This window comes from Orcinus orca, chromosome 1 (assembly GCF_937001465.1).
Source record: "Orcinus orca chromosome 1, mOrcOrc1.1, whole genome shotgun sequence".
NCBI classification, from domain to species: Eukaryota; Metazoa; Chordata; class Mammalia; order Artiodactyla; family Delphinidae; genus Orcinus; species Orcinus orca.
Window position 1 is genome coordinate 192500163 of NC_064559.1, and position 14204 is coordinate 192514366.

Consider the following 14204-nt stretch of genomic DNA (forward strand, 5'->3'; position numbering starts at 1 on the left):
AGGATGGACGTGGGAGGCCTTGGGGACACCATGTTCTGGCCAGAGAGCTAATCACTAGTCACGGGAGTTTCCAAAGCTGCGAGGCCATCAAAGCAGAAAAACACCGGATACCCTGGAGCTGGTTTGGACCCACATCCCCATTCCTCTAGAGTGGCCCCAGCTCCCAGGCAAGACCTGAGTCCCCCTCCCCCCGCGCAGCTGCTGTAGAGGTATTTATAGCCTGAGCAAAGGGGCAAAGACACGCGCTTTATTTCGGAAGTGATCATTCCAGTTCCAGGTGGGTGAACCCAGGAGAACCCAGCGTCCCCTCCCCCTCTCCACTCTCACCACCTGGTCGCTCGGGACCTCCCTTGCTCCCACACAGCCCACCTAGAAATGGCCCCTTCTTAGTCCTAAGTGTGTGGGCCAACCAGTTTTCCGACTTCAAGCTGCGCACCACCAATCCCGACGTCCCCACTCCCCCTAATCCCACCCGATGGGCGTTTCGAGCTTCCTTCCCTTTCCGGGGGGAGGGAGCGCGGCGCGGTGCTGACCACTAGTGGTCCAGGCTGGTAATGCAGAACGACGGCAGTGCCTGAGCCGAGGGGCCCGGGCCCGGGCCCGGCAGGGCCACCGGCGTTCCCATACCTCCCCCAACTGTGCTCCGCCAGGTAGGGAAGGGAGCCCCGAAACTGGCTCCCTGGCACTTCTCTGCTCTATTATTGGGGCGCGAGGGCTGCGCCCAGGATTCTGCGAGAAGCTGCTTTCCGGCCGGACTAAAAACCCGGGGGTGGGGGGTGGGAGGTGCAGTTTTGTGTCTCACTCCGCACACCCTGTCCACACCCCCGCCACTGTCGCCACAGAGCCAGGCATGTAGTTGATGTCACTTCCGTCTACCTGTTCGTCAAATATTTGTGGCGCACCTGCCAGGCCAGAGAGACGAGGACACGGCCCTGCCCTCCCGGGACTCCCGGGTCAGTCCTGGGGCCTGACGATGTACCTTGCGAGGCAGCATGAATAGCGTCGGGACTAAGGGACACACCCGGCTGTGAAAGCGCAGAGGATCCAGGGCGGGGGTGGGGGTCAGGCAGCTTCGTGGAGGAGGCGAGGATCTGAAAGAGAAGTAGATGTCAGCTCGGCAGAGAAGCCAAGAAAGGCATTCCAGGCAAGGGGTCTGCGAAGGCAGAGGAAGGGCCCCAGAGGCAGCGACGTGGGAACTGCCACTAGCGCCTAGGCTGGTGGGTGGGGGGCGAAGCGGTGGTTGGCCAATCGGGTACTGCCGTGCTGGCTAAATGGCAGCCTTGATTGGGTCTCCAGATACCGCAAGGGAGGAGGCGGAGCCTCCCCCCTCCCCTGAGGCAGTTTGCAGCGACCGCTGGGAGCCGGGCCGGGGTCTCAGTCCCTCCTAGGGCTTCTCCAGGCTGCGATACTTCTTACGCAGCACGGACACCGGGTCCTTGAAGAGCACGGGGTCCAGACGGAGGCGAGAAGATACCAGGGGCATGTGGCCGAACCCTGCCGCCATCTGGTTGATGCAGTTCTGGGCTGCGGGCTGCGGCTCCTGCCTGAGCCCCGGACCCCCAGGCTCCTAAGCGGGGCGGGGAGAAATGCGTTGGAGGGCTTCTCTGTCCTCGGAACCCCACCCTACCCCCGCCTCGTGCAGCAAAAAGGGTTAGGGTTAGAACGGGAATCCCTTCCCCAGCCGGGGCCCTCCCAGTGCCGACCACCCCCCTAGATCCTCACCAGTGGAGGCGGTCTGGCCTCCTGATGCCACATCCCATAGGGCACCTTGATAGGGGGCAACTTGGTGACGGATGCTACTAGGAAGTTCATCAGGACATCCACACAGGTGGGTGCCTCATCTGCCAGGGTCCTCAGAGCCTTGGGCAGGGAGTGGGTGAAGAGGGTGTGGTAATACCTGGGTAAGGAGGGAAGAGCGGGAGAGGCTGTAGCCGAATTCAACGCCCCCCCCGGCCCCATTCTTCTCCCTCCTGACCTTACTCTCCCTTTGACCCCAATTCCTAAGCTTCTTGTGAAAGTCCTGCTGCCTTTTCAACTGAGCTCTGGCTGCCTCAGAGAGCTCCCACCCCAAGTATGCACCACTCTCCACTACTCTGTGCTCTATGGCTTGTCTGCAGCCAACGGTGAACTCCCTGCCACCTCCCTCACTGCTCCTTGGGGCCCCCTTCCCTGGGCTCTGAAGTCTGAACTCAGAGCCAGAATGAGGGGAGGATCAGCTAGTTCCAAGGCCATCAAACATGGCAGGCCAAAGACCAGCTTCAGGAAGGCTGTGGATTCACCCACCCCCAAATCCAAACACTGTCCATATCCTCTGCATGGCTCTACTTAAAATACAACTAGCTGCTGGGCTTCCCTGGTGGCGCAGTGGTTGGGGGTCCGCCTGCTGAGACGGGGGATGCGGGTTTGTGCCCCGGTCCGGGAGGATCCAGCGTGCCGCGGAGCGGCTGGGCCCGTGGGCCGTGGACGTTGGGCCTGCGCGTCCGGAGCCTGTGCTCTGCGGCGGGAGAGGCCACGACGGTGAGGGGCCCACATGCCGCAAAAAACAAAAACAAAAACAAAACAACAAGCTGCCATTTGTTGACTATCTGTGTGCCAAGGACTTCACGTATTTTGGTTTATTGTTTTTTGCGGTACGCGGGCCTCTCACTGTTGTAGCCTTTCCCGTTGCGGAGCACAGGGTCCGGACGCGCAGGCTCAGCGGCCATGGCTCACGGGCCCAGTCGCTCCACGGCATGTGGGATCTTCCCGGACCGGGGCATGAACCCGCGTGCCCTAGCATCAGCAGGCAGACTCTCAACCACTGCGCCACCAGGGAAGCCCTTCATGTATTTTTGTTATTTGATGATCATACCAGCCCTGTGAGGTGAATACACTTTACAGACAAGGAAACTGAACCTCAAGAGAGGTGAGGAGACTTGCCCATCACAGCACCGGGAAGTGGCCTTGAACCTGGGTCTCTGAGCTCTCGGCTGACTGCTGTGTCCGCTCCCACGCCACCCTGCTCTTGGTTCAAAGGAGGGTTCTCTGGCCCTCTGAGCCCAGCGCCGGGGCTGGCGTCTGTACCTATGGTAGAAGGCAGCCGAGGTGAGAACCATGGAGAATTCGTTGGTCCTCTTGGCAGTGTAGCCCCAGCCACCACGGGCTTCATCCCAGAAGTGGCTCCACGTCAGAAAGCCGACCATCCTCTCTGGGAAGCTCTGCCACACCACAAAAGCGAAGTCCACCTGGGGAGACATTTAAGTAAGGTGTGAGGAAGGACGTCCTGCCCAGTCAGGAGCCTCCCGAGACGTGGAGGCAAGGCCAGCCTGGCTGAGGGGACTCAGGGGAGAGGAGAAGGGAGCTAGAAAATTTCCAGGGGATGCTTAGGGGAACTTTCCCCACTGGGAGCTAGAAACAGTGCTTTTGCAGCTAGGAGCTGAAAAGTCCTAAAGCAGGAGGCTCGACTTCTTGATCTCTGGTCATCCCAGCTCCCGGGGTCTGAGGGCTGCCAGGGCTCCTCTTGGGAGTCCTCACCTCACTTGTGGAAAGACTGCTATGGGCATCCAGGCTGAGGATGGCATCGGTGCTGATGGCACTGTATGGGAAGAAGCGGTCACTGACCTGCAGGGGGAGGGAGCGGAGGGCAACTCAGCCGTAGGACCCCCTCCCCAGGCTCCCATGATGAGTATCTGCATATCTGCTAAGCAGGAGCCCCTGCAGACATGGTGTAGAAGGAAGAGCAGTGAAAACAGCAAGTCTGCCCGGAACTCGGACCTGAGGACCTCATTTTCCCTCTCTGGACTTCAATTTGCCCTTTGGTAAAATGGGCAAATTGGTATCTAGGGCCCTTCCAGTTTTGACATTTCAGGATTCCTCTATTGTCACATTAGATGTTCACCTCGACCCTGGTGAACATCCTTCGTTTGAAAGAAACAGGTCCGGAGAGATGAAGGGACTTTCCCAGAACGGCACAGGAAGGCAGGTGTGTCACACCAACCCAGGTTCTTGGAAGCCACCCCTTCTCTCCTGCCCAAAATGCTGCCACCTGCCCAGGTTTCCCCTCTATCCCTTACCTGAGACAGCAATGTACTCTCTCTGCCTTCCCTCATCACACAAAACCCCAGTTCTCTGGAAGCACAATTCACAAGGGCCAGGGATGGAAGAGAATCATCTCTATTAGGCCTGCAGCTGAAACCCATGGTCTGATTTCTCCAGGCCCAACTTGAAGTCCAGCTTTGGCTCAGGCCCAAGTAAATCACACCGTGTATGTCCTCCCCAGATCTCAGGTTTCTGGGGGTGAGCCCACCCTTCCACATCCCTCCCCATCTCTCACCTTCCTGTGCCCATCAATGACTGTCAAGGGCACTGCTGTCTTGGGCCACCTGGTTGGGGGTGGCTTCTCACTGCTCCAGAGAACCAAGATCTGGAAGGAAAGGGGGATGTTCCTGAAGTCTGGGTCAGAAGGCCAGGGTGTGTGTGTGGGGTGTCCCAGGAGTAATCTTTCTCAGTGTGGAAGCAGTTTGGGAGAGCAGCTGTATATGTGAGTTTGGGAGGAGTTTAGTTAGAGCCAAAGTCCTTTCATGACTGCCCTGTTTTTGCCTCTGAGCTTCCGGAAGGCATGAATTCCAGTGACACGAAGGTAGCTACCTGTAGCATTAGAACTCAAGTCACACCTAGCCTGGTCCCTGACCCCATGCTCCATCCCCATCTTCTCTCAAAGGTTTTCATTCTCTTCCTCCTGCTCCTTTGTCATTCCCAGCCCAGTTCAAATGTCCCATCTTTGAAGCTGATCCGTCTGCACCCTGGCTGAGCTAACTGCTTGTCTCCTTTCCAAGTACTCTCAAGAGCCTATCTGGCTTCTCTGGAAATGATATTTGACAGTCTGTGTGCTGGGAAGTGCTAACTGAATATGAATCTGGGGCAGAATCCTTTCCTACTTTTTCTCTGCATCCTCAGCGTCAAGCCCAGGGTGCTCAGAAAAGGCTGGATGAATAAAAACAATGCATGTATGTTTACTTCAACCTCCACAAGAGGCACCTGTTTTTCAGGTGGCTTTGTCAGTTTCCATGAGGGAAGAGGGGACAGAGGTGGGGGAAAGGAACTAGAAACTTGAGACTGAAAGAGGAAGGCAGCAACGGTACTTGAAAATCCTTCCCGTGCCTCCCCCCAAAATGTGTGGTTATCCTTGGCATCCAGATGTCTTCAAGGGCTCTGCCCTGTCTCGCCCCCATCCTGGATCCCGGCACCCCAGCTGGCAAGGGGGCAGACCTGGGCACAGTGCTGGGAGCCTGCCACAGCCTGGATGAGCTTCAGGGGGGGCTGGCCTGGAGCCCCCCCCCAAATCAGGGCGCTGAACCTGCCCAGAGGACGAGAGCCTGGAGGAATGAGACACAGGCTATTAGGGCGGGAGGGGACAGAACCCCCCGAGAATGACCTGAGTTGGGGACTTGGGGAGCCAGAAAATATGTGGGAGATTTGGGGAGGGGCTTGCTGGGGCTCTATGGTTGAGGCTGGGGCAGAGACTTGGGGAGAGTTGATGAGGGGACTTCAAGTTGTCCCATCTCTAGGGCATACCCTGTTGTAGGTGGTAGAAGGGGAAGTCCGAGGGGCTTGGGGAGAAAGTGGGCAGGGCCAGGATTGCCCCTGGGGGCCTGTTCCATAGTAGCGAGGGGTGAGCAGAGGGTCCAAAGATCCGGTCCTGAATAATCTGTGAAATGAGAGAAGGCTGTGCAGAGGGAGCGGCCAGTGTGGCCATGGGCGGGGTCTGAGGAAGTGAGGACCTGGTGCCGCCCCACACCTCACCCTTCAGGAATCTGGGGAGGGTAGCATCTGCAACACCAGATGGCTGGGGACAGAAAGGTTCAGAAGTCCAGGGTAGGGGGTCACTCAGTGATGCTGTCTTCACTCATGGCAGATACCACTAACAGGTCATGACATTTTTTCCGGACCCAGAATCCCTCCCAACATATGCCCCAGGCAACCAATGCCCATCAGCTGGAGTTGGCACATGCTTTGAAATCTGTCTGCTACAGATGGGGAAACTGAGGCCAAGACTGGAGAAGGAACTCATCCAAGAGCTCCGAGCCAGGTCTCTGATTCATCCCAGAAGCATCTTCAAGGGGGAAGCCCAAACACCAGGGCAGAGGAGGTGTCGGAAGAGAGGGGCATGGAGAGGGGCAGGGATGAGGCAGACCCGAACCCCAGAGCCCCCATCAGGTGTATCCCCCTCACCTCCAGAGTGGTATGGACGACCTTCTCCACCGAGGAGAAGTAGGCATCCCATAGAAACTGGGTCTGCTGACGCAGAGCAAGGACCCGTGTGAGGGGCATCTCCTGGAGGGCAGTCAGGACCTGGGGCACAGAGGGAGCAAAGGAGAAGGCATGGGGCCCTGGCAGGCCCTGACTCACCCTGGGGTGGGGACAACCTAGGTTGGAGGTCTGGGAAGCAGAAGCCCGCTCCCCACATTTCTCCAGGTGGGTTGGCAGCTGCCAGCCTTGGCAAAATCCTAGGTAACTTAGCAGTTAAGAGCTCAAGGGTCACACAGAGCTGAGTTTAAATGCCACTTAGTAACCGTGTGACTGTGGATGAGCCACTTAATCCGTCTGAGTCTGTTTCCTCATCTGTAAAGTGGGAACAATAATGGTGCTTGCCTCGTAGGGTGGCTGTGAGGATTAGATTAGATGATACATATTAAGGGCTTAGCACATCGTAGAGGCTCAGTGAGTGGAGGCTATTCCTGTTAACTTCTTAAACCATTCTCACCTCTCAGGGGATTCAAGGCCCATGCATATGTTTTTCAGAGCTGGGCAAAATGAGTTTCATCAGATGGAAAAGTCACTCTGCATTTTGCTTCCCCATCCCAGGCTCCATGTAGGCACTCAGATTTTGGATTTTTTGTGGCTTTCCTTTAAACTAGGTATTTAATCAGTCATGGACCAGTGGGGTTGAGCCCATGGAGATCATCTGGTCTAACTTATCCCATTGTACAGATGGGGAAACTGAGGCTGAAAGAGGCTGAGTTCTTGCTCTCAGAACCCTAGAGGCTTGGGGCTGGGCGCAAAATCATCAATATACACAGGTGGGGGGTAAGAATGAGGACCGAGACCAGCCTGGGGGCCGGGATCCCGGGGTCCTCCCATGTCCCGGGTCTAGTCCCCACCCCATTAGTAGGGCCCTGAGCTACCTGAAGTGGGAGCCTCTCGTCAGCTACAATGGCCGCCTTGGTCCAATCGATGACCTCAGAGAAGGGCAGCTCCCAGCGAGGGCTGAGAAGCACAGGGATGCAGCCAGCCTGGGGGGTAGGGAGGTCACTGGGGAGCCCAGTCCCACCCTGCACACACTCACCCCTCCTCCCTTTTCCAAGTCAGCAACTTCTGCATTGGGGGCAAGGGATACAGAGGAGAGAAAATTGGGGGGTTTTGGGGGGGTGTTCTGCAGAGGGTGCAGTGAATATGGCTGTAGGCACATCTGAGTCCCAGAGTAAAGGAGTGGGCAGCTCACCAGCCCTTCCCATTGGCCTGGGCCCAGACTGCCCTTCCAGCTCAGGAGTGTAGGGGGACAGGGATGGGGGATGCCCAAGTCGGGGTTGTACCTGCAGGGCTTGAAGGAAGTGTAAGACATCAGGACTGCGGCCAGGGATGAGGCAGAAGGTGGCGTTAGGTAGCGTTGCCCCAGGGTGGGTCCTAAGGAGCACAGGAGGGGGCCCTGCACCCAGGAGACCTGAGACAGCTGCCCCTCAACCCCCTGACTCCCCTGATGGCCCCCCAGCCCTCCACACTAACAATCCCAAATTCACAATGTACAAACCCACCACCATGTTCTCATATGTTAACAGACACTCTTGCACACGCCCAGCCATACACTGCCCCTCGCCCACAGCTGGGGTAGCAGCTCTAGCTCTGCCGCTGCCCTTGGTGGTATTAGACACCTCCCTTCTCTTCTTAGGACCTTGGTTCCCTCGTTTGCAAAATGGGAGGTGGTGGGAGCTGACGTTTCCAAGGCTGGTCTGACTTGGGCAAGCACGCGTTTGCCCTCCCACCTCTTGGCCTCATGCAGACTTCTGGGCGGCCCTCACCTGAGTGGCCTCCATGCCCTGCCCTCTCCCCGTCCTCAGAGCCCAGGCCCGTGAAAAGCTCTTCTGTCAGGAGGTGGGCTGGGCCCCCAGCCTGGAACCACACAGGAAGCCGCTGCCCAGAGGCCCCCTCGCCCAGAGGACAGGCCTCCTCTGTTCCTCCCACCTCCCCCCACCAGCCCCAGGGCCACACTCAGGCTGTGTGTGCCTGTTGGGGGGAGGGGTAGGAGTCACAGCCTCCTCAGAGCCACCACCCGGGAGCTGCCCAGTCAGGGAAGGAGTGCCCATGACCTGGCTACGGGGTGTGTGTGTGTGTGTGTGTGTGTATGTGTGTGTGTGTGTGTGTGTGTGTGTGCAGGACTCCAGGGCTCACAGGCCTGCTCAGAGTGGGACTGTTGAATAGGGCCTAGAGGGTTCCAGGACCCTCCTCAGCTACAGTCTATCTGGTCCTGAGTCTGAACCTTCAAGAAGCAATCCTAGGAGTACTTAGCCTCTGGACCAACCCTCATTGCACAGATGGGGAGACTGAGTCTCAGAGAGACCCGAGGACTGGCTCAGGTTCTCAGAAAGGGCTGGGGCAGAGCTGGAACTGGAACCAACGTGTGCTAACTCCTGGCCCCAGGTTATCTGAACCACCCCAGACCTGCTGCCCAGGGGTCTCCCCGAGGACCCAGCCTCGTTTGCCCGATGCTCAGGTGTCCCTCCAGGCTTCTTCTGGAAAAAGCTACAAGTTAAAAACAGGACACCCTCCACCTCATTGAGAGCCACGGCACCAGCCAGCCACAGCCCTCTCCTCCTCCCCCAGTAAAGCCCTAAGGGACTGAAAACCCTTAAGTTTAAGGCTTCAGAGAACCCAGAGCCAGAGAGCCTGCTGGATACACTGTATCAGTCAGTCCTCGTTAACGTCTACTGTTCCCTCTGTGTCTTTGTACCTCCTTCTCTCTCAGCCTGGAGCACCCCTTCCTGCCTTGCAGCCCGAAGAATTCCTCCTACTCGATCTTAATGTATAAAGTTCAAATATCGCCTCCTCTGGGAAGCTTTCCTTGGTCTCTCCAGAGATGGCTCCCTCCTCTCTGCTCCCACAGCCCTTATGTGCACTGCAGTAGTAACGAGCCGGGCTAACCTTTACTGAGCATGTCCTTTGTTCTAGGTGCTTTACATGCATTGACTCACTTCATTCTCACAGCAACCCCATGAGATGGGAGGTATGTGCTGTTAATATTCCATTTTACAGATGAGGAAACTGAGGCCTAAAGTGGTCACACAGCTCTGAAGTAGAGGAGCCGGGCAGGCAGCTTGCCCACCCTCTCTCTGTTTAACAATGTGTGTCACACCAGTGACTTGTCTGTCTCTCTAATAAGACTAAGCTACTTGAGGGCTGGGGCTGTGCCTCCCTCATCCAGTATCCCCAGGGCGTAGCAGGGCACCTGGCGGAGTATGGGCACTCAGTGGGGGCTAAGTAAATGAATGCTCAGTGTGCAACAGAGGAGAGACCCAGGACCAATGGACTAAATGTTTGAAAGGTCAGTTTCGGCACAAATTCTAGTAATGGAGCTGGCTGAGAATAGCCAGTGGGTGGCCTTGGGAGGTGGTGAGTTCCCCATCAGAGGCTAGACGAGCACCTCCACGTGTGTGTGTGTGTGAGTGTGTGTGGTAGAAGGGATGGATCTCGTTGTGATTGCTGATGATTTGTGACCCTGTAAAGTGCTTGGCATGGACTTGGGGCCTCAGTGTCCAAGGCTGCTATCAAGGTGACTCCACCCATGGCCACAGGCAGGGCTGCATTGCGACTTCCAGTGCCCTGCATACTTTGGCCTTTGCAGTCCCTCAGCCATAAAAATATAAAAATTATATTCGATAACTGTGTTGGTATAAGAATGAACATACTAATATTATATATGAAAGCATTTTCTTCTATTTAGAAGTTCACTTTTTTCTTCTGATTTTCAAAGAAATGAGAACATTTTCATGGGCCCCTAAAGTATCATGGGCCCTAGGCACTGCGCCTCGTGTGCCCAGTGGCGACAGGCCAGGGGACCTTAAAACATGCATTAAATTTATGTAAAAAAAACCCCCAAAGCAGGGGAGAGCATATACACCTGTTTATATACACCCAGAGTACCTCAGAAAAGACACAAGAGAAACTAGAAAGGGTATTTGGCTCCAGGAGGGAAAACTGGGTGGCTGGAGACAGGGTTGGGAGGGAGTTTTTACTGTATACTCTTTTGTGCCTTTGGAATTTTGTACCATGTGAATGAATTCCCTATTCATAAAAATAAATAAATAACAATTTAAACGGGTGGAGGCTTATTCTAAAGCAATATGAGACTGTTCAGTGAAGGTGGAAAAATACGGGCTTTGGAGCCAGAAGCGTGGTTTAATCCCAGCTCTGCCGCTTCTGAGCGCCTGATCCGAGCAGTGAGGGAGGCTGGGGTGAACCGCGGAGCTTGTCACCAAGGCCCTTGGCTGGCTGCCTCCACGCCTCTGAGCCTCAGTTTCCTGTTCCCTGAAATGGGGATCATAACACTTCCCTTGAAGGGTGCTCGAGAGGATTAGCCATGAATTATGTAAAACGGCGGAGCAGGGTCTCCCCAGATGCCCACTTTCTCCCCTCCTCCCTTCCCCCAGCGGAGTGAATGTGGGACGGTGGCAGCGACCTGAATCGCCTCTTTCTCTGGCCGACACTTGTTTATTCAGGCCACCTTCCGGGCGCTGGCCTGTGGCTGTGGGCCTCCCGCTGTCTCTGTCCCTATACTTGACTAGCTGCTCAGGCGGCTGCCTGGCACGTCAGGGAAACTGAGGCTCCAGCTACTCCAGAGATTACAAGTCCTGTCGCCTGCAGGTGGGTTGAGGCCAAAGACAGAAAAGCTAGAAATTCAGAGGACAGTTAGAGGCTGTCAGGCATCACACCTTGGAAATACACTTATCAAAACTGCTACTCAGAGGGTGGCCCACGCCTATTAGAAAACGTTGGCCAGTTCTGGCCAATTTGGATTCAATCAGTAAACATTTAGTGAGCGCCTGCCTATTGTGTGCACTCCCCAAGTTTCAGTTTCTCAGAGAAGTTCAGACTGAAATAACTTTTATATTCAGCAGTAACCGACTGCATTTAGCTGTAACTAAAGTCAGCTGAAAGAAGAACTTCCTGAAACCAAGAATGGCTAAGTGCCTAATCAGAAGTAAGGCCAGGCAAGGTGAGCGGAGAACCTTGTCACCAAAGGTGAGCTCTGTCTGAGTCTGGAGTTTGAGGTACCTGACGGGATCCGCAGCTTTTTGGGTGATTGTCGAGGATGCCTGCTAGGGATGGGTCCTAGCAGAAGGGCCATGGGGACTGAGGGGCCTTTCTGCTCTTACCCCTGGCTGCGGGGCTCCCTGGAGGCCATGTGCCTTCAGGAGGTAGAGAGATTCCATTCCCACAAGAGCCCTGTGGCTGAGAAAAGCCCCAGAAGCCCCAAACAGAGGCAAAAACGGAGCTTGGCCATGTGGAGAATTCCTGGGAGGGAAGTGGAGCTCAGAATAAGCCATGTTGTTCTAGCAAAGAATAGGGAGATACCCGAGACAGGGGACAAGGGAAGGATTCTAGAGTGACAGGTTCCACCTCCAGTCTGCCCAGCCAGACTTTGGATACTGCTGGCCTCCTGGGGGCTGCACAGGGGTTGGGGTGCTTAGGCGTTAACTGCTTTACCACCTGAGATGTGTCACCACCACTAGCCCAGGTAGAGAGAAGTTTCTAAGTGAGCTCTCCATGTCCCCATGGGTCCCCATGCCTCTTGTATATATTCAGGCACTCTCACTGGTAGGAATTCTTCTGTAGGTCTGACTTAATTCATATTTGCTATAACCAAAGCCTGTTACCTCGAGAGGTTAATCCCGGAAACTAGACATAGGAGCAGCTTCCATCTGTGACCATGGCTCTGAGGCATTTGACAGGACTGATCATAAACTCTTGCTTAAACCCCAGAATTCTGAGGCTGAAGGCTTTGGAGCCAGGCAATCCTGGATTAAAATACTGGCTGTGCTCTTTGTGGCTGGGTGGCCTCAGACAAGTTACTCAACCTCTCTGAGCTTTAGTGTCTGGTACACCAACGCTTCAAAGATAAAGATTAGTATTATTTTATTATAATCATTTATAAAAAGTGCTTAGCACTTAGTAAACACTATAGAGTTGTATGTTAAATAAAATATTAGGGAAGGAAGGATTGGAATAAAAGAAGAAGAATAGGAGTGAGTCATGTTTTATGCTTTTAAAGATCCCCAAGGAAGAATTCCAAAACCTTCCCTGGACACCTCATGCAGCAAATCACCATCTCGGTGGTCGTGTTCTCTGCTCTCTAGCCTGATTCCCTCCTGCTGCAGCTGAGCCCTAAGTTTGCCCATCTCAATCCTGCCCTCTACCCTGGCCCCTGGGCTCGCTCCCATCACATACCCTTCCCATCCAGCCCCCAAGGGGCGAAGCTCCACTTACTGCTTGGGTCCACGGTCCTGTTCACAGCGCCCATCCCAGGGGCAGGCAGAGAAGTCGGTGCCTGCCACGTGCCACCTGCCCCCGTCCTCTGCCAGGGCTAGCAGGGCCACCCCGGGGCGGGGGCTGTGTTGCCGCAGCTGGCCAGGTGCTCCACCTCGCAACGGGTGGGCTTCAGGGAGAAGCGGGAGGGCCACGTCAAAGCCGGGCCGAAAGGTGTCCACTGTGGGACTGGCCTCGGCCACCATCGCCTGTCCCAGCTGGAAGGTCCGGGGGCAAGGGGCTGGGTGGAGACTGAGGACCAGGTGGTTCCTGCCCCCATCCCACTGCGGGGGCACCGGGTCGCACTCTCCAGTGGAGGTGTCCGGGCTGAGGAGGAGGAGGAGGCAGGCCTCAGCAGCGCTGAGCGTGTGGTAGCGGGAGCCCTCGACGGAAGCCAGGATCCTGCGGCGAGTCTCAGAGACGGGTCCAGCCGCTGGGTACACGAATACCTTGAGGCCACCGCCTCTGCATTTCGAGGTGTCAAAGCAAGCCCCCCAGTTGCAGCTGCCGCCACGGAGGGCTTGAGGAGGTCGAGGGCCATCTTCCAGGAGCTCCCCAGGCTTGGCGAAACTCTGCAGGAGCTCTGCGTCCAGCCAGCGGGGCCAGCCTTGAGGGGCTCCTGCCCGGGGGCTGGTGGGCACTGCCAGGCGGAGAAGGGGGAAGAGTCCCAGCAGGACGAGGAGCCAGGAGGCCAACAGTGCCAGCCAGAGGGACTTCCGTCTCCACGACTGCATGTGGCCACCCACAGCCAGGGCTGCAGGAAGCAGGAGGAGCGGGGGCCTGAGTGTAGGCCTCTGGGACTGGGATCCACCTTCTAGGTCAGCACCCTCATCATACAGATGGGAAGACTGAGGCCCATCGAGGGCAGGCTGCCTGTGTAAGATCAAACAGCAAGTCACAGGCCAGGCACCGGGAGGCCAGGTAGGACCCAGCTCTCTGGCCCTGCCTTCCTGCGGTCAGGACTCTGCTTCCTCGGCCTTTGGACAACCAAGCCAGCCTTTGCCCTCCCAGCAGGGCCCCCTTCCCCTGGCGCTGCTCAGGCTGATGCAACCCCTGTCCAGACTGCAAGGCAGTGTCCTTCTGCCCTCCTGGCTGCACCCCCTGACCTTGGCCTCAACGGAGAGGAGGGCCGTCTGCCAGGCCATGGGGGACCCATGAGGGTTCCCACAGGAGGCGGCTTGGCCGGGGTGCAGGGCTGGGTGGAAGCAGGGCTGGTCTCCCCTATCCTCCCCCTGCCTGAGCAGCCCCAGAGCAGCCTGGCCACACCTGTGCCCACTGGCAGGCACTCCTGGGCTGTAGGCCCTGCAGCTGGTGCTTAAATTAGACCCTGCATCCCATGTGGGCTCTCAGAGTCAGCTGAGGTCAAGGCCTGAGTGCAGCCAGTGGCCCCTACCCGGGGGACTGGGAGGGCTCTGGGTCCTGGTCCTCTCCCACCCTCCCACTGTCCTGGCTCAGGCGGCTCGGCCCCTCCTCCCTCCAACGCTAGTAGCTGGTCCTGCACCCTCTGGCTTGGAGCTATCAGGGTGCAGAGGCCAGGGACCCCGTGCCAAGCCCCTGCCCCATGGTCCCCAAGCCCCGCTGGTGTCTTGCGTCCCCTCTCAGGGCAGCATCTGGCCAGTCTAGATCTCTTTCCTAGCGGCAGCCTGGCT

General features: G+C 56.7%; 2 protein-coding genes across 15 annotated transcripts in view; one reads left to right on the forward strand and one right to left on the reverse strand.

The window, feature by feature from the left end:
• Positions 1-14204, forward strand: part of LOC101281308 (zinc transporter 2) — an 81277-nt gene that overhangs the window by 9835 nt on the left and 57238 nt on the right. The window lies entirely within an intron of this gene.
• On the reverse strand, positions 227-14196 carry EXTL1 (exostosin like glycosyltransferase 1). Of its 2 annotated transcripts, XM_004266658.3 has the most exons (12): positions 13949-14196; positions 12517-13428; positions 7572-7662; positions 7164-7271; positions 6211-6330; positions 5554-5686; positions 5248-5354; positions 4313-4402; positions 3514-3600; positions 3064-3224; positions 1723-1897; positions 227-1567 (listed from the first exon to the last, which is right to left on the reverse strand). In XM_004266658.3, exons 2-12 carry the CDS (start codon positions 13287-13289, stop codon positions 1385-1387), a joined length of 2028 nt encoding a protein of 675 aa, XP_004266706.1. In that variant the 5' UTR covers positions 13290-13428; positions 13949-14196; the 3' UTR covers positions 227-1384. The 2 variants fall into 2 exon arrangements, with proteins under 2 accessions (XP_004266706.1, XP_049559655.1); XM_049703698.1 differs by having other exon boundaries at positions 12517-14196.